Source organism: Argopecten irradians, chromosome 3 (assembly GCF_041381155.1).
Source record: "Argopecten irradians isolate NY chromosome 3, Ai_NY, whole genome shotgun sequence".
Classification (NCBI taxonomy): domain Eukaryota; kingdom Metazoa; phylum Mollusca; class Bivalvia; order Pectinida; family Pectinidae; genus Argopecten; species Argopecten irradians.
The window spans coordinates 41,687,886-41,708,327 of NC_091136.1; the positions used below are offsets into that span (position 1 = coordinate 41,687,886).

The 20,442-nt window shown below is 33.1% G+C and overlaps 2 protein-coding genes across 7 annotated transcripts in view; one reads left to right on the forward strand and one right to left on the reverse strand.

Annotated features, from left to right (window-relative positions):
- Positions 1-15,449, reverse strand: part of LOC138318636 (vasodilator-stimulated phosphoprotein-like) — a 36,850-nt gene extending 21,401 nt beyond the window's left edge. The window contains exon 1 of one of the 6 annotated variants that reach the window (XM_069261186.1): positions 15,261-15,449. In XM_069261186.1, the coding sequence (XP_069117287.1) occupies positions 15,261-15,265 (5 nt within the window). In that variant the 5' untranslated portion in view covers positions 15,266-15,449. Of the gene's footprint in view, positions 1-2,739; positions 3,080-10,036; positions 10,167-15,260 lie in introns of those variants that run through there. The other 5 variants (XM_069261181.1, XM_069261183.1, XM_069261179.1 and 2 more) reach the window with 5 other exon arrangements.
- A 174-nt stretch (positions 15,450-15,623) lies between these two features.
- Positions 15,624-18,075, forward strand: LOC138318637 (signal recognition particle 9 kDa protein-like). Its single transcript, XM_069261188.1, has 3 exons — positions 15,624-15,788; positions 16,222-16,290; positions 16,747-18,075. The coding sequence occupies exons 1-3, from the start codon at positions 15,717-15,719 to the stop codon at positions 16,840-16,842; spliced, it is 237 nt and encodes a 78-aa protein (XP_069117289.1). The 5' UTR covers positions 15,624-15,716; the 3' UTR covers positions 16,843-18,075.
- Positions 18,076-20,442: the final 2,367 nt, after the last annotated feature.

A 20,442-nucleotide genomic window follows, 5' to 3' on the forward strand; every position in this document is an offset into this window, starting at 1 on the left:
TCAAGGCCCAGTGACCTGGAGCTACCAGTTGGACTGTCCGACTCTAGGACAGAGGGACACGATTGTTTATATTCTCAATAGTAATCAGTAGTAATCAGTCCTCGGGTAGACAACATACTGTAGGATATCACATCCAAAGTCTGGTAATCTTACTTATACAGCATCCCCTAACTCAAGGCATCATATTTTTCCTATTGCAGTTAAGAACCACTTTAGTTTTAGATATGTTCGAATTTTAATTATTAAATTTTACTAAGTAGAACATATAAATTCATAAAAATTTACATACAAGTGAATTTTCCCCCTAAAGCTGACAATTTTGTATAATATTTACTGATGACAGCTGGAACAGTTTATTTTATACATCACCATATAATACAAATGACAACCTAAATAATTCAAGCATTGTCAACTTCACCTACAATTTTCTTTAGTAAACTTGGACACCTGACATCAATCTTACTAAAAAGTATGAAAATAAATCTCAATTTTTCACACCAAAAACTAAATTTAGACATAGAATTGAAATGTAAGATAAACTGAGAGATTTGAATATAAATCCAACACAAGATTTCGAGTCCTAAGCTTGTAATTGTGTGACCATGAAATGGCTAGGAATTAATGTGCAGTTGGTGATCATGACTCACTTTTAGTTAGACAATTGTATTATATAACATAAGGAAATAACAATAAAACCACATATACACACATTCATGACCACTCAATTGCCCATAACCAGCTTTTCATTTCAAGCCAATGGAGCAGTAAAATGAGAGGAGAGTTTGGAAAGGGGGAGACGAGGGGGTAGGAATAACTATACACTAAAAATATATTAATGATCATGATAAATATCCATTAAATATTGCTAAATAGCAATTAGTGCTGTAGTTATAATATATATTGTATAATGTAATTCCCCTTTCCCTAGCTGGTGATAGAAAATGGACTTTTTCGCAATGTTGATCTTTTTGTGTGTGGATTGTCATGATCATCTATATTATCATAGCTATTGAAGAGCCATCAGGATATGGTGAAAACAGTTACGGATGTGTCATCATTATTGTTATGCTTGTATGATTATGACTTACAATTTTAATCTCTTCCATGCAAATGACTCATTCCAAGTTTCAAACTAAGGGCAGATAATCTAGAATAATTAGGGTGATTGATGTCTTAAGTTTTTATACATAGATTATATCTATCTGTGTTGAAACAAACTGACAGCATCATGCTCTTTTGTTTACATTGAAATGTAATGAAAATAGTTTGTTGATAAACATTACTGACAGAATATCTCTATGCCTTACATATAACCACTCTACAAAATGTATTTATTGACATATAAACGACAAACATTCCCGTGAATTTTATTGACCTTCTATGTTTACAAAATTTCTCTATGAACTCGTTTGAAAGCTGTAATATGTACCTCTCTATATATGTTAAGCTCTATGTGTATATTTATTTATTAGTCTGAAATATTTTAAGTGAACTAGCAAAACATCAATAACAAAGGCTTTTAGTGAAAGTGAGGCTTAAAATGTATTCCTAAAGGACATGCATTATACATTATATTTATCTACATTGGGCCGATAGTTGTACCATTTGATAATAAATATGGGCACTCTATGATTACATTACAAGGATTACAAATTACAACAATTTTACAAAAGTCTATTGGAAATACCTATATGGTATTAATTCAATAAGCCTAAGAGAGCTCCATGAATCCTCCTCTGTAGATGGTGATCGCGATCGAGGAAGTAAGGTGTTGTCTATCAGTTTCAGTAGGATGAAAGGATAATACGACTTTGGTTATAATTAAACAAAGACTGAATAATGAATAAATCAAAGTATATTCTTCTTTGCTATAATAGAGTCTGTGTATACCATTATATAAATCGTGGGAAACGCCAGGATATTCCAACAGACATTTGTATGTTTTGTAAGTTTGGATACAAGCTAAGTAGAACAACTAGAGCATACCAGAAACAGCAGGTGTTCATTATATAAAACTAATCCTCATGTTTGTGTAAGTTTCTATCACCAGAATGTAAAACATGTGCACTTTGTGAAAAAGGTTATCCCCCCTGCTGGTCCAATTATTATTAAGGGTTGCTAAGGGCTACAGACTGGTAAAGAGGCTGGCAGTCTTATCAACTATAACTACTGTACCATTCAGGAAACCAAAGACATAGAGAAACACATTCAGATATCACCACAAATATGTGTAGAAAAGTTTGACATTTGAGAGATAAACATTAACCCTGTATATATACTTGATAGCTGTGTTCGCTGAGTGGTTCCACAAAAAAGATTTTCTTTAACTAGCAGTTAGTACACCAGGTTTTCTGATGTTTATTTATTACACTTGATACGTCTCTTTCTTTTTCACAGTAGTATTTTGTTGAACCTAAGCAAATTTTACACCACATTTTTAACCCCAATAAATTAATTTTTTCAAGCTTATATGGTCCTGCTGGTTTTGAGACAACAAGGTTTGACTGTTGATTTTGTACAAATCTGTCATCTGGTTTCACATACATATCAGCTTTAAGTACTTACAAAATGCTAATATAATGATAAAGTATAAGGAAGTTGCATTTAAGTTTCTTGCAGAAAGTTAAAATAATGTACATGGTATTTGTGTTCAGAACATGATTTAAATACAAAGTTTTGTTGCGTTTTGGAGTACATATTTGATAGTGAAATATATAATCTAAGTTCATAAAGTCTTACATGTCCTCCATGTTAGGTGATCCTCTGCGCATCAGTACCATGATTGTCAAATATCGGGTAATCCACTCACTAAAATGGCTTGGCCACTTCTCACACATTTATAAATACTCGTTAAAGGTACTCACTCAGGCAGGTGAGAGTGGTACTTGTGCGTCAGTTACATAACCCAAATAATTTGAATTTGAAGACAGTTTGAACATTTGGTTCAATACGTAGCTATGGGCTACAAATTAAAGTTCATATTGGAATGATAGATGACAAATGATGTAAAGATGTACCCTAGTGACGAAAGTTTACAGTGACCTCAAGCCAAGGTGACGAATTTCACTCCTACCTGGACCCAAACAAACCTACAACCTGACGTACGACAACAGTCTTAGCTGGCCTCTGGCTATACTGTCAATCACGAATCCTAAAGACATATATCACACATATTCCTACACTCCTCATGACATCATAAGCACTGACTTGTCCGAGTCAATTACTTGTACAGGTAAGCATGTTCACAAGTGTGTCTTGTATTTGCCTACTGTGGAAGAAGAATTGGTATTGTATGCATACCTCTAAAACAAATGAAATGTTTGTAGGATATTTGTTTAACCAGTAACCTGAGACTGATGTTATTACACACAGGTACCCCTACTTTGGTCTCCTTCTGATCTATACTTTATCAACATCAAAATTTCAACTCCTGTTTCATATGATATTGATCTTTTTATCTACTGATCATGAGTTCTAGTCAACAACTCATAATAAGCCTTGCCATGAGGCTAAAACAGTGGCCATATATATATCAGAACATACCTGGTATTTCTCCAGATATTATTTTAGGAACTACAATTGTTCTGCTTTTGGTTCCTTTGTCAAAAACTATTGTTCAATGTTCAAAGATGTACACCAAGGAGATAATACTGCTTACTCACTTTTATACAGTTTAAAAAGATATGTATGTTAGGTACATTTAGTCATTGCCCTGAATTTCTGATATTTCAGAGTCAAAACGTACATGACATCCACAGACATTTTGGCGAGTGATTTTGGTATAATCTAATATTGCCATTGCTGCTTTTAATGTCTTCGATTTGTAAATGGGTGGTGGAAAAATCCATTGTTTGTTGTGGTAAATACAGCAAAGTTCACTTCTGTTGCACTGCCATTAGCATTTATGATAGAGTCAATATCTTACAATTCTACATATTCAACAGCAACAAAAAATCTACTAAATTGGGGCATCCGCATAATCGTTAAACCACTGGTTGTTTAGCAGTTATATTTGTTCCTGCTTTTAATAGAGGAAAGAACTTTATTTGTGAATTAACAGCAGTTAACATAACCTGCCGTGGGAAAAGGAGGAAAATCAATACTGATTCAAGTGAATTACCTTTGATTTCTACCGATGGGGGTTCACTTAGCACGGCAATGTACTGAAAACACACATACCGATAAAATGTTTACTGATCTGTGACAGGAAATATAGCAAACAAACAAATTTTCCATTACATTGACAGTCTATGCATGTTTATATACATTGGGGATTGATCATAGATGTACACAAATTTCCTTATCCACAAATTGCACACAGAATAAAGTCTCAGCCAAGTTAAGGTATATATAGAACGACTAGATTTCAGACTACTTCCTACACATTGTCACAGACTTTACATATAAACATATGCATTTGGGCTTTGGATGTACATGCACTTGAAATGCAGTAATCACAACAAATTTATCAAAATCTAAAATTCATACAGTTGGCTTATGTTACTGTATTTGTAAGTGCATAAGGTTTAAATGAAGGAGCTCAAGCAATAGCTATAAGTATTGGTTTACCATAAAATAACCCATTCTTTTCCCCCAACAAAATCTAATGATTTTACATCGGGTTTTTTTAAATTCATATTGAGGGTTATTGGATCAAAGGTCAAATTAAGGACATGCATGCAATAAAAGTTTATGTGCAGTCATTATATGTACATGTTGCACTTGAGCCTCAAACTTGTGACTCAGACAGGTGTATGTATCTTTGTGTTAGAATGTCAGATACATCAACCATTCAGATGCTCACTGGTTGCCGCTATGTTCAAATAATCTATTGCTTCTGTAAAATTTACTTATAGATTTGGATTGTGGTATTTACAATACCAGCATCTCCCAGACCTTGTTTCTATCACATGTAGGAAACATATGAATAATTCATATTTTTGGGAATTCAACACAAACTCATAAATAATTGTTAGGGAAATCCAAAGGCAGCAAAGACTTTTTAAATACTTACATCCATGATTTCTATTTTTCTACAAAAAAATGAAATTTAATCACATGCGTCTTTTACGAAAACAATTTTTACTTTGGTGCCTTTACTTTAGTCCAATACTGTGTTGTTTTATCACACTGAACAAAAAAGACTTTATTTTACATTCTATCCACTCATGCATTGAACTGCATGCCTATAATAAACGCATTTCTTAATATAATTATATAATTGTATATAACCAGGATGATTGCACATTCATTTTAGATGTCGATAGAGGGGTGAAAGGTCATAGGTCAGAGTGATTTAATTTACTTTGTTTTGTTTAACCTTGATTAACAACTACATGTACTGTGGTTTAAAGACATACCATGGCCACTGGACAGTGAAGGAAAGCCAGAATACCCAGAGAAAAACTACCAACCTCAAGTCAGTGCCTGGAAGGCTGTGGTAGAGAGTGTGGACATCCATTTGGCTTCTACCTTTAGTAGCCTGAGCAGATGGTCTATATCAATGTTGGAATGACCTTCTTTCTATACCTTATGGACTTTGATTTGAGTGAAGTCAAACTAAACACTTGCTTGTCTGAAGTATTTGGCTGGAGCAAAAAGTTAGGTAGTCTTTAATTTTATCTGAATTGATAAAAGGTCATATTGTTGATAAAACCTGACTAACTTCCTTTAAATTTGGTACATCTTTTTGAACTCAACCAAGAAGACAGTGCTTTATTTTGTAGGAGATAATGCTTTGAAAGGCAAAAACAAAGACTGATGAACACAACACAAAATTTAAATCTCTTATATTACAGTTCTTGTTGATAATAATTGAGCTAAGAATGTTTAAAAGCAAAAACATTAATTGATGAGTCAAGAGCTTGATATTGCAGTCAGAAGCTTGGAGTTTTGGAGTCTCGCGACTCATATATTTGGATGTATCAAAGCACAAGATTAAGTAGTTTTGATCAGGAAGAAGCTCAAAATTAAGAAGTCTTGATCAGGAAGAAGCTTGAGATGACTTAAGACAACATGACAATGTATGCAATGCCCCTTATACTGCTGTATGGTCTGACCAAATCACCATGGCGATCTGGACTATAGGGTCTAGTATTGATCTGCATCCTCAACTGGCACCTGACAGACAAATCTAGGTCTGACACAAATTTAAGAGTTTCCATAAACGGATTCCCAGCACTGATGACTTTAAGACTGTGATTGATACAGTCATTTACCTGGGGAATTATCTACTAGCCAGAGAGTCTAAAACCATTGGCAGCATTTAATTGTAAATCAGAAGTTTCAGGACATAATCACATTTTGTATAGAAGCTAGCTAGGAACCATGTTTTACTTATACTGATACAAATGCACTATTTATTGGATATGTCTGTATTATAAGTAATAAAGATTCCAAATGATCATGACAGATCATAAAACAGTAAAGGAACATCCTATCAAAAGATTTGTATGAGCTTTCAGTTATTTTTACAATCTTAACACAATAATCTGCAATAGTAAATTATCTTTACACACCAAAATGACCAAGCTAACCAAACGCAAGCTGACCCCAGAGGGTTAACTGTAGAAAGCATTAAATATTTAATCTCCAACAAAATCTACCCCTCAGGCTGACAAATCTCTCTGACAGGTTCATCAATTTTTCATATTATGTTCGCCAACTCATTTGTTCTTTTTATTCTACTGTTCACAGTATATGAATCCCTGCTGGTTCAGCTACTAAATAGTAAAGCTAGGGGTATTATTTTTAATATAATATATTATGAAAGCAACATTCTTAACAGATAATTAACTAAAATTCCTGAATTATGCAATACTAGTGGTGTACCAGATTTGTTTTCTATGACAGATTCTTACACTAGCATAACACTCTTATATCAATAATTACAAAATCATAGACAGTTGTGGAGCTATAATTAGGTATAATCAGATGACCTAGTAAATCTGACTAACAAGATAATATGTAGGAAGTATGTTACAGGATGTAGCTGAGGAACACAGTCTCCATTAATCAGATGAAGGAAGTGGAGCACCCTGTTCCAGTCCACACCTACCTAGATCAGCTGTTTACTGCAGGTCATGATTCACTTTAATCTATATCTTCAGCACATAAATATGACTTGTGTGGAGTATATATAAGTACCATTTTGATGTAAAACCAATAGTAGAGATGGTAGTCTGGTGCAGCTGTTTCTGGAATTACATATACATGTATCTGTGACCAACTACAGTAAAATATGGTTTTAACGAACCTCTGGGGACCACAATCACTTCATTATAAGCATAGTTCGTTTATACACACATTACAAACATATCATATGAACATTGATTGGGAATGAAAATTACTATGTACAGTTATAACCATGAATTTGTTGTAACATGTAAATATGTTTTTTTTTCTGTATTGAGTTTGAATTATAGTAGCTAGTATCAACAATTATAGCAACACTTCTGTATTTTAAGTTCAAGAGAATACAAATCAATTTTGCTAAACAATATAAGCTATAGATGTATGTGATAAAACTTGTAATTACCTATATGTCCCTTGCACACACACCCTAATAAATCTTATTTGAAATCATGAGATGGTGCTAAAATTTTATAAGCGAGCATACAAATATATTTCATAAAGACTTAAAAAGTTACAGACACATGACAACTTTAAACTGCTGTAGTACAGTCATGAATGTTTTTCACAGGAGTATAGAATATGTAGATGTACAATTCTATATAAAATTGCAGGTACAACTGAGTCAGGATACAAATCTGTACCTGACATGTGCATGTTCTTAAATGACCATTAGGTGTTCATAAAGGATAGAACAAACCAAAGCAACAAACCAAACTTTTATAATTAGACTGTAAACAAGGATATACAGCACTAAGGCCTTGTTCAGATTACAGGGCCTTTATCTTATCAATGTGGCTACGTGTTACGTCATTTTGAGCCTACAGTTACATTTCTCTGATATTTTTAGCGGTAATTCACTATGAAAGTTGCACTGATAAAACACAATCACCATCAGAAAATGGTCATGTGGTGCTGATTGCTGGCTAAGATTAATTCTGGGCTGGATTCTTTATCGTTAATGCAGGGATGATATAATATTATGCTGCAAAGAGCCAATGCAAACAACTCAATGGTAAAACGTAACTGTACAGCAAATAGGGCCAATACCCGCACAAAAGATTTGTTTACATAATAATCAGTTATTTTTTTGTGTTGTAGAGTTTAAGGAAATAGGGAACACCTGTTAATGATTATCATTGATTTGTTTTGTGAAAAAATGGATTACTTAGTCATAAATTAACTACAGTCTTGATGTAAATCAGTCTTGGATGATGTTATATAGCTTGTACAAATCTACTGTAATACAATATTAATTGAATGATGAAGCCTTGTAAATATTATCTATTTCTTGGTGATTATAAATCATATACAGATAATGGTAACAATCACTTAAAATTCTTTATATCAATTAAATGTTGATTTAGTTTCAGTTTTTCAACACCCCATCAACAGTCGGGGTCATTTAAGGATATGCCAAATTTATGTGATGGAGGAAAGGCGGAGTACCCAGAGAAAAGTAACAAGCCTACGGTCAGTACCTGGTAACTGCACAACATGGGATTCAAACCTGTGACCCAGAGGTGGAAGGCTTGTAGTAATTTGTCGGGACATATTACTACTCGGGTACCATGGCATGATATATATATATTTTTTTATTTTTAAGCTATCATGAACTAAAAGTTCCCCCAAACGATAATTATTTGCTGTTATATAAGATCCCATGGTCCTATATAGACACTGGATTAACATGTATCAGGTGATTGACAATAGAACCAACATATGGCACACACCACCAAGACAATACATTTGATCACTTAATGATTGAATTTAAAACATGTTTCCTGGTCTCACATTTGTTGTGGCTGGAGTAAGCGACTAGGACAGCTGACGGTGGGATTGGGTTACCACCAGCCACAGAGGGAGATATAACCAGGGGGAGGGGGTTCACACACTTTTAAAATTATTCCTACAAGCATGAATCAGCACCAGGAATGGGATACGGTACAGATTTAATGATACAGAAGGAATCCACTTTACACTTGGTTCCACAGAAATAAATCGTGGGAAAGTGTAACCATAGTGCACATAACACTGAATCAAATAATTACCTGGATTGGATCACATCGGTGACACAATTGGAGTTTTTTTTTCTCATAATTTTTTGCCAGAGAATAAGACGGTTACAAAATCCTTGAAACCATTCCATCGCCATTAGTCATTCCTTCATAGTGTTTTGTGTACATGTTTTTACTTAAGTTTTTACATATTGTTTCTATATTTTTTTCTCCAGATTGGTACAATTAATTCAAGCAAGCAAATCTTGTTAGTCAAATGTGAATCTACACAATTATCTTATTTATCTGATAAATATTGTCAATATTGCAAATGTAATGTTACATATTTAGGAACCTGAAAATTCTGATGCCAACGCCTGCACTCAGTTCTTAATTGATGAGTACAGCAAATGTTATACTGATATATATCACAAGACTATACAGGTGATGAAGAATCTATAATACACACCACATGTACAATCACAATGGAATAAACATACAAATTACCCCGATCTCTGTCTAATTGGAAAGGCCAGAAGTAGTGAATAGTGTAATAACCTATGACATTAGCCCTAATACAAACGCATTTGGGATCATTTCCCTTGGCACCAGATCGAACACACGTAACACAAGCAGGAAACACATCAGAAAACAGAATTTATTTAAAAACTTCACGAAAATTCTAAACATAACCAGGTACCTAATAACATTTGAAAACTTTATGAAAATAACATTTCTGTATTTTTCTATATAAAGATATACTGGTTTGTTACAATTAGTTATTTCATCAACATTTCGAGTTAGACCATGCTGTCAACCATGATGGACCAATAATCTGCGTGGTCGCACAATGTAATTACACACACTTATCACCGTGGTGACAATTAGCCAATCGCCAGGGCACTTACCCATATGGAGATGTATAGATATCCTCTTCCTCAATACTACAATTATTGGAATCCACACCATAGTGATCATAATACTCCATCATCGATCATTCATTTGGCTACAGTACTACTCCTCCTCCCTCACAGACAACACACAAGCCTAGTATTGGTACGTGGAGGTGGCCTAGTCCCTACTACGCTGCCATGTGCTATAATTGCCTTCCCACATTGATCCAGTTCCCAAACCTTAACACCCCCTCTACTGGCCATGACTGACACAGATAGGCCTGACACAATTCTCTTAGGCCACAAGTCATACATGTATGCCATTAACTAAATTCACTAATTATTTTTCAGGCAGAATAGACTCAAAAAGACAATGCAAATATTGATATCATTCCCTTGAAACATTTCTTTAATGTTGTATAAATCATAAAAAAAAATTATGTTGAGCAAGATCAAAATCAAAATGTTCAAATGTTTAACGTATTAATCATGCATTGATCAATATTAACACACTTCAATGTTGACATAAATATTATATCAACAACACATAGGACAGGTGACTAGGAACCTGAATATGGAATGCTAAACCAATGCAATGTTATTTATGATGTAAATTACCATAGTTATCATTATATTAGCCTCAGATTGAGGCTTGATTATCGTGAGTTCTCTTAAAGTTGTTTTCTGATATTTTTTACAAACTTTTATGCTTCATGCATAAGCAATAAAGATGATAATTGGGTACATTTATTTGTGAACTTATTGATTGTGTAATTAATTGATTCATTAATTATAATTGCCATATTGAATATGTGAAACTGCCATGAAAACATATGATTCGTGAAATCATTCCAAACCACAAGATTTCATTTATGCATCTTTTGATAAGAAATGGCATATTTTAGGGGTTTTAAACTTTAACATTACATCTCTTGCTATGTACACTATTTTAACTAATTTTCTGTGAAAGGTTTAAAGCTAATAAAGCCCTACAGTATCAACTTACCACCAAAGATAACCTGCTGGAAACTATTGTCTGATTTTGCTAATTTTGAAGTTAGAACACTTGAGGAAGCCTCAGCTCACATAGGGCCATGATTTGGTAGAAGTAGTTGGCCATGCCTCATTACCTAGGAATCTGGCTAGACAATCACATACAGGCCTAGGTCAGGCACATTGCACAAACTACTAGTACCAAAATATTTCACTTGGCATCAAATCATTAACAAAAACACATGCTTTACCATGTTTTGATACCAGATAGTATCTGCTATACATGTATGTATTTCAATGCAATGATAAGACTAGCTAGCTTACACATCATTAATTAGGCCATAGATAAAGGATTCTGGACAGCCATATGGTTTAAACATCAGTTTTAAACACTTTTTATAACTATCTTACTTTAATAATTCTAAATTAAGTATTTTATCAACTTTACATATGTTGGAGCATTAAACGCAAGCAATGTTCTGTCATTCCAACTTTTTTTTTCTAATTTTTAAGCTATACTTTTGTACAATATATTTCAACATTAGTTAATTACATGTACCAATATTTTGATATTTAAGGTCTACATAGAGAGCTCCCACAGTGAAGGCGTTTGGGTGAGGTTTTATGTAATTACATGTATGTAAGTAAGACAGGAATATCTTGATATTTATTGAAAAAAAGAAATTTTCTAACCTCTTTGAAAGTAATTCCGTTTTGTAATTTCTTTCAAATTTGAAATTATATAAGTAAAATACAATAAAAGGTAAGTTCAAGCAAGTTTCAAATGTACACTTTCTGAAAAACTCTAGTACCTTTTTAGCACTGACCAAAAAATCCATCGTCTTTGCGAACCATGTTTGCAGTGACTGACCATATCCATATTCTACATTTTTTTTTACATATATACCCTTTCTTTAACATCTGATTGTTCAGCTCAAAGGCAACAATTTAATCAAATGTTAATTAAAGAAATAGACCAGTATTAAACATGTTGTTCAAGATTGTGCTTGTAGTCACTAGTAAGTTGAAGCTTTTGGTTCTATCACAATAATCTCTCAATTATAACATTTAAAAGAAATGCCACAGTCCGAAGAATCAAGGGAAATAATTCATTATTCAACACTTGATATAAAGATCCCAACCTATCTTTTCCCTTCTATTATCTACACTACAAATGCCTTACGAGTAAGTTATATTTTAAAGTGTCTTCAACCAACAAAGTTAGTGATCTATGATACAGGCTGTTTAATTACTAATTAATCTCTGCATCTCCATTCTTGTGTCATTATATAATTATTAAATATCATATTAGCAAACATTTTGGAAGACAAAATATGTACTAGTACTCATTACCTTAAAAACTACCAAACAAAAACCTATATTACATAGCCAACCTTGTATTAATATCATCCCAGTGATGAGGAGAACAGAAACATTTAACAGTCTAAAGGTACATAAGTGTTAAGCTCTTACATCAGGTCAAGTATGTATACATCCCTTTCAGCCAATGAGTAACACAGTAAGTCTGACGAGTTTGCAGCAGCTTTATTTAATACTTAGGCTCATCCTTCTTATTCAATATCCAGTTCAGCTACATGTAGGTTACAAAATGAATTCAAATAAATCTCCATCACAAAATAATTGTTTTATTAGCAGACATTATCTTCTCAATAGTTGCTAGCTCCTGAAAGACATACACATACAAGGGCAAATTTATTATTTAGATCCTTTCATGATCAGTTGTGTACGCATCTCTTTAATTCAAGTTGGCTTCTAAAGACAACATGAAGACATACAGTTGTAAAACTTGTAGTTGTCACATGTTTACATATACTATTTTATTATTATTTACTATTATATTTTTGGCTTATGATTCCATATATCAGACTTAGATCCCTATAATAATAAAAAATATATATATCTTATCTTGGATCAAACTTTTTTAATTCATCTGACATCCTGTTGTTGTGGACAAGAGACATACACTTTAATGCAGTTCTTCTTGTAGTCACTGATTGCTATCTCACTGAAAAACAATGCTAAGGCACATTCCATCAAGAACAATTATTGTCAAAAATTGCTATATGTCTGGCCAAGATCACAACACAACAGCTAGATAGAACATGCACAGGACATTTTACTGATTAACACCAATTAAGCCCTAGCTACCATGGGTGTTGGAACTTTGAACGCTCGAGCACTTCAGATTACACTGGTTATTGGCTATATACTTTGTATATTCCATTTTAGCATATTACAGGGTTACCTCCCATTATTGAGTTTCCTCCCTTGCATGTAGATTATGATTATGACACCTTATTTTGTCAATGAAACTTCTGTCATATCCTCTGAAAAGTTTATGACGTTACGCTCACAAATACATGACATCTGATCACAATCAATATATACCTACCCACAAGGGTACATAACTCTATAAAATTCAAATACAGAATACTGATTTGTATCAAAGTCAGAATAAGATTAAGTACATTCCATGGGTATGTTTTTTTATACCTTGATTAGGACTTATGATTCAGATGAGATTATCTCAACAAACTTAATTCATCTGAAAATAGATTGCTGCTTCCAGTTCTTTTGTAAATTGAGATTTATATATAATTAACGAAAGAAAATCTATCAAATAGTATATTATTAATGTTATTATATATATATTTATAGGTCAAGCAAGTAATATCAACAGTTGTTTTCCATATAACACTGAATCCTTATAATTATAGACATATGCTGGTAGGATACAAATTACTTAAAGTATTAAATATAGGGCAAAGAAGTAATTCTAACAGTGTGGACAACAGATTGTCAAAGGAGAAGGTACGTTAAGACTCGAATATGGCCCCAAAATTAATTATCCAGTAAAGAACAACATATTTTGCCATATAACAGTTGAATACATTTGCTAACACATTACATCCCAAAAATATCCCGCATGTGCCAATTATGTTCACTATGACGTCATCAACATGCAGTTTCCCGCCATTTTTCACAAAAATCCTTGAAAAATCATACTTTTTAAGTGGTTTTCTCTAAAAATGAATGTGGCCGCCTTTGTGGAGCAGAAAGAGATTTTCACATGTTGTGTAACCTATATTTATGCATACTCATGCAAAATATAAAGTTGCTCCAAGGTGGCGGCCAAATCCATTTCGAGCCTTTTCTAACCTAAAGATGATAAATTTCTAGCAAAATTTGACGAGAAGAGGAAAATCATCAATTTGATGACGTCATAGGTGCAGCACATCGTGCACATGGTTATGAAAAGTTATGTTTTGATGAATGGCAAGTATGAGAGTATTTATTGATGTGAAATTGATTTGGATCAGAGTTAATATTTTTCGGCCTGAAAAATTAAGGCCAAATACTGGTCCTATCATATCTACTCCTTTTTCGAAGGCGATGTGCCCCATAACTTGTCAAGACATGAGAAGAACAAATACAATTAAGGATATGGTCACTGACGTTCACAAAAACGTAAACAATGAACACATATATAGAACATACACATAAACTATAGTGACAATAGCTCAAAATAATATTTCTGGCATTATACATGCATGCACACAACATGATGTATAGGGATTATATCATCATAGTGAAGTGCTTGTAGATATCTTACACTGTACATTGATACAGGCAATATGTAATCATAATAATGATGTATGTTTGATATGCATGGATTTGTGCATTGAAAACCAACATTAGACAACATCCTGTCCTAGTAATATACACTAAAGTGATAATCATATCAATGTGAGATAATAGAATAAGACTTGCATAAAAAAATAATATTGGTAATACACAGTCACAAGTGACAATGCATATTTTACAACTCATTGGTTGCAATTGTCGGCCTACTTATTATTAAAACCGAATTCTTATGAATAAATGTTTAAACTAGTATATTACCTGACCACCGATGTACTTAATCGTGAAGTTAGCCCATTATCCATCATGTATGTTATGCACTGCACAGTACCGTTGGAGATTGTGTATTGTTAATGAGAATCTTGTGTATTGAGCATAAAACACTTAACTAAAAGTGTATGCTCATTGAGTGTATTGAATTAAATGACAACACCATATATGCGTTTTTCGATACTATCCAATTTCATTAACTGCTTACTGTAAGGTAAGTTTGGAAGACAGATTTATATCTTACGATAGACAGACTGGCTGTATCTCAAGGTTTCATCACGATGATGTCGTAAGGATAATGGGATAAACTTACCTCATCTTTAGGCTTTTACAGTGTTTCTTTAGTCGATAGGCAGACGTCTAAGATTAAAAGGTGAATGTATACACCGAGGAGCAGAAGGCGATATCCTCTGTACGTTTTCTTGTTTCATATAAACTTGTTTCCGCATAACCCCATCTTCCTTGTCACAAAAGCAACGCCATTATTGACAAGTGAGAATTATGGGATTAATAAAATATTTTGGAAACAAATTGACCTAATACCAAAATTTAACAGCTAATGTGTGAAGTATGAATACATTAAAAATGGGGAAATGGCTGAATAATGTTTAAAATTCCGAAGAAATGAGATAATCTATGTCGAAATTCACCGGAAGTTGCATTTACTCCGTATCTTTGTTATCATTCCTTACTTCCGGTATAGAAATCTGCTAACACGTTGCATGCAACTCAAGATTTAAGCCGGTAAATCAAACAAGACAACGTCAAAATGACATTTATGACATCATGGGAAGAGTTTTCAAAAGCGGCAGAACGCCTTTACTTAAACGACCCTTCAAAGGTAAGAAAATTGGGCTGAACATAACTTGCGTATTACAGAAAGATTTGACTTACCTATTGAGGCTATTCTTCAAACATCTGTCATAGACCAAACACCGAATAAATAGAATAGACACAGCTTACAGAGAGGGATCACGCAACATATGGAATAACAATATAAGGTGATTTAAATTAGGCTTATACATCTTAGCTCTGATGGAAAAACATTTTACACAATTGGTTTCGGTTATTGTTTGGATTTGTATATATATTTGCTGATATTGCTGTTACTAGCAAGGCTACTGCAGCAATTTTATGCTTACGATATAAACCTTGACCAGTTCGCCGATCTTGTAACATTAAAACAGGTATCAAGTCTTCATTTTTATTATTCCAATCTTAATTTTTTATTTACATTTTTAACTTTTATATATTCATGATTTTTTATGTTTCAGTGTCGGTATACCATCAAGTACAGACATTGTGATGGGAAAGTCAATGTTAAAGTGACTGATGATACAGTGGTTAGTATTTTTTTTTCATTTATTTTTCAATCTTAAAACATTTGTATCATAGGAAGCATTCTATTCTATTTTTTTCTTTTTGATGATAACTCTATGTTAATTAGCCTTACTCTCACTGGTTAGGAATATTCAATACCATACCAGTAATTTAACTGTGCCCATTAGTTCATTCAACCGAACATTTCAATTACATTATGAAATACGAAAAAAGACAGTAACTATATCTCCATATGTATCTTATATACATGTTAATAAACAACTTCATTTACAGAAATCAATTAAAATATAATACTGGAAATTCAAAATTTGACTTTTTATCCTAGTTACTCTGTATAGATATATGGAAGTTCCCTACAATGGTAACATTTAATGTCAGAATAGAATAACATTGTTGTCAAATATTGACTGTGAAGTACTAACACATGTCTTTAAATAAATAAGTCAATTATATTGCAGTGTCTACAATACCGTACAGAACATGCACAGGATGTAAAGAAACTGGAAAAATTAACAAGCTTACTGATGAGACATATGGCATCAAAAGAAAAATGAAAATGTGGTCAGCAGATCAGGGCTGAAATAATAAAATGAACAAGATTCTACATCAGTATGGGACTATGGCAACACAAATCCACCAGTGTTATTTCTGTAGAAATGAAAATGTGTTGTTGTTATGAAATATTCGTCAAAATAATTTAAGACCTTTCTTAAATAGAAGCATGGGAAAAAAACAAACCCAAAATTAAAAGAAGAATGTGTTAAAAGAAAAATCCCAAACAATCTTCTTTTGTATAATCATGGTACTGTAAGAAAACAGATGTAATTATAACCCTTGTCCCACTTGACTGTCGAATGTTATATTTTGTGAGTTGGTGGATGTGCTTTGATTGTAATTGAGAGATTTGTGTGGGAAAGAGGAGCGAGTGGAAGAATTAAACACTTATTTTTAAGTTTCTATGTATGCATCTGATCTAATTTTTTATGAATTAATTATAAACAATGTTGGAATATATAATATTGAAATATGATGATATTTTGATCTGTCATAATATATTATGAATGCATCATGATAATTCATGCAGTACTAAGATCTAGTTCATTGCAAGCAGTTGCATGAAAAAATGTATTCAAAGGGCCATAACTCTTGACATTTTAATATAAGCAGAGCCTACCTTGATTCTGGAATATAACTTCTGATTACTCCATTGTGGTTTTTCTACTTTTGGAAATTCTTTCATCTATAAAGCTGGAAGATCTTCTGAGGAGACTTCTTTTCTTAGAAGAAAGCAAATCGATTTGGCCTCGGGATAAATAAATGTAGTGAGAATTACAAAGATTATGAAGTGTAGTATAAGCTTCAACAACATTACTTGTTCCTTTTCAAAATTGAGTTCACATTATTTTTTTCTGTTTTTTGTTAAAATTTATTTTGATTGTATAATTTTACAAACAGATTGTTTGTTTCTTATGTAAGCTTTATTGGTAATGATTTTATAATTAATTATAAAGACTGAATCTGCTAGAGGTAGAGTCTGAATAAACACACATGTATTTCCAATGTTAAACAAATAAAGTGTGTGGAATAAAATTAGGCAACTATCTACAACATTATTTAGCACTGTTTAAATTTAGCTTTATTTATGTAATTTGAAATGTCTTGCTCCTGACATTGAAATTTAGGATTTATTTTTAAATCCACGAATTATTTATTAACAGCACTTGAATATCAGTTCAAATTGTATAAAGACAATGCCTTTGAAAGTTGATAATAAAATGTTACAATAAATAAGAAACACCTTTGTTTGCTTTATTTCAATGGAATAGTGTTACAAATTCAGTAAAATTGTAACTTTAAAGAAAAAAAAACAGAAGTTCTTCACTAGAGAACATATATATACAATGTTCATCAGAAACCTGGAAAATTCCACATTTAGGTATGTTTTTAAAGAGGCTGTTTAGTCTTTACCAGTAACCTTGACAGTTTACCCTTCTAAGACCAGAAGAGACGCTTCACCAGAAGATTTTCAAAAAAAAAAAAGGTCAGGTTTCCTTATAGAAAAAAGGGTCCCTATATCAAGGTGACTCGCCACCAATTTGTACAATATTACTATGATCACTGAAATTTGACTTCATTACCAGTATTTATGTTTCTACAAGATAAATTGTCTGATTAAACTAGGGGAGATAATCTAATATCAGAATTCGGATGAGAAAAACGCTTGAGGTCTGGTAACCAATCTACTCATCAGGTTCTGGGAATGTTCTACCACCAGAAATGAGTGTCCATACTTCACACAACGAATTGTGAACCGTGATGACCAAGATCTGAGAAGTTCACCAGGAAAATGGACAAACAGGCCTTCTGTTATTCAGACAGAGAAGTTCCCAGATCGAGGGAAATGATTCTGCCACTAGCAACCTAGAGAGGAAAGGATGGTTCATCCAACAGTAGATGAGATGGTTACTACTTTAGAATCTGGAAGAGAAACCTAACTAGTAACTGAAATGATTTTGCCATCAGAAACTGACAGTGCTGAAATTATTCCCTCACAAAGAATTTGGAGGATTCCACAACCAAAACCTACTGTATAAGCTAGTGTGCCATACCAGAGCCTGGTGTCCTTAAGGATCCTATCCAGGGTTTTGGTAGACTGCCCAGAGGTGGAGGGGTCATGGTTCTTAAAGAGAAATCTAAAGGTCCAACAAAAAAGGGGATGTTTATACTTGATTTTGCCCTTACTTATCTTTACAAGGACTTTTATTTCATAAAAAAAATTATACATAATGTTTGAACTTATATATATAATTATGTACAAATGTATACATTATGTATTAGATACTTCATTCAGATTGTCTACCTGTCTGTCCGTCTGTAGACAATGTGATAAGGGTCTTTCATTAATTATGAAATATGGCAGCAATAATTCAGTTGACCACCTGGATGACATTCTAGTACTGAACATATAAGTTGGCAGGTTTTTTCATGTCCTTAAATGACTCTGACTGCATTGATAAGATGTTAAATAAAACGGTCATCTGACTATCATGGTCGTATAGGAAATTAATTAGATATGGGGTTAGGGTAGCCATATTCAATTTTGGATCAACCACAGATGTAACAACACTTTGTCAGGACCATGTCAGGATCTTTTAAGGCAAGTTTCAGCCAAATTGCACTGGTAGAACATGAGAAGAAGTTCAAAATGTGTTTTCAAGTTGGCAGCTATAGCGTCCATCTTGGGTTTCGGATTGACCTGAAAAATAACAAAACTTTGTCAGGACCATGTGAGGATCATTTCAGGCAAGTTTAAGTCAAATCGCACTGGAAGAACTTTTGAAAAGTTTACTGACGGCAAATAATGACGGACAAAGCATGATGACTATAGATCATCAGACTTTGGGTCGGATGACCTAAAAAATAACTTTCTATACCTGAAGAAGACTTATAGATATTGGCGGTTGGCTGTGGGTCTTTTATATTGTAAAGACTTTCAATCCAAGAGTTCTGGTCACTGGAACTTGACCAATCAACAGGCGGTACGTAGTCACACCATGTGCTCACACACGCATGTGTACCTATTTAATTGGTCTAGCAGATACAATGCAAAATACAAAGTCACATGCTGCTTGATTGACATCAGACGAACTGTCAACTTAGTTACAAGTTTACCAAGATCATGTCATCTATTGTGCACCAAAATTAGATTATGTCATTATCTTTATTAGGCCAAAAAAGAAATATGTCTGTTTAGGGTTACCAGACTGACCCTAATATTTAACCCGAACCTATTTCCCCCTCCACCCACTTTTCTACGAAAAATATATATTAAAAGTCGGGATTTCGATCACAAACTCCTGTCCCGTCATTATTTTATAGTGAAAGACACCAAGAAAGAAAAACCTCCCGACCTACCGACCCTATTTTTTTACCTATGTATCCTTAAACAGACATTTTTTTTTTGCCATATCTTCAATTTAAACTATAAATATGGTAATAGTAATGGATCTTATCTACTTTTTTATCTTTCTTTTTCTCTCAACAAATCAAGCAAAAATAACTCATTATATCATTGCATATTTATTTCCAATATTACTACAATAAACTACAATATTTCTAAGAAGACAACATTCAGACAAGATAGTTTCATGTGT

Excerpts from the sequence above, each read along its gene's own strand:
- LOC138318637 (XM_069261188.1), top strand. The coding sequence starts at position 15,717 with ATGACATTTATGACATCATGGGAAGAGTTTTCAAAAGCGGCAGAACGC. Across the intron at positions 15,789-16,221 it reads ACTTAAACGACCCTTCAAAG|TGTCGGTATACCATCAAGTA; the intron begins GTAAGAAAATTG and ends TTTATGTTTCAG. Across the intron at positions 16,291-16,746 it reads AAGTGACTGATGATACAGTG|TGTCTACAATACCGTACAGA; the intron begins GTTAGTATTTTT and ends ATTATATTGCAG.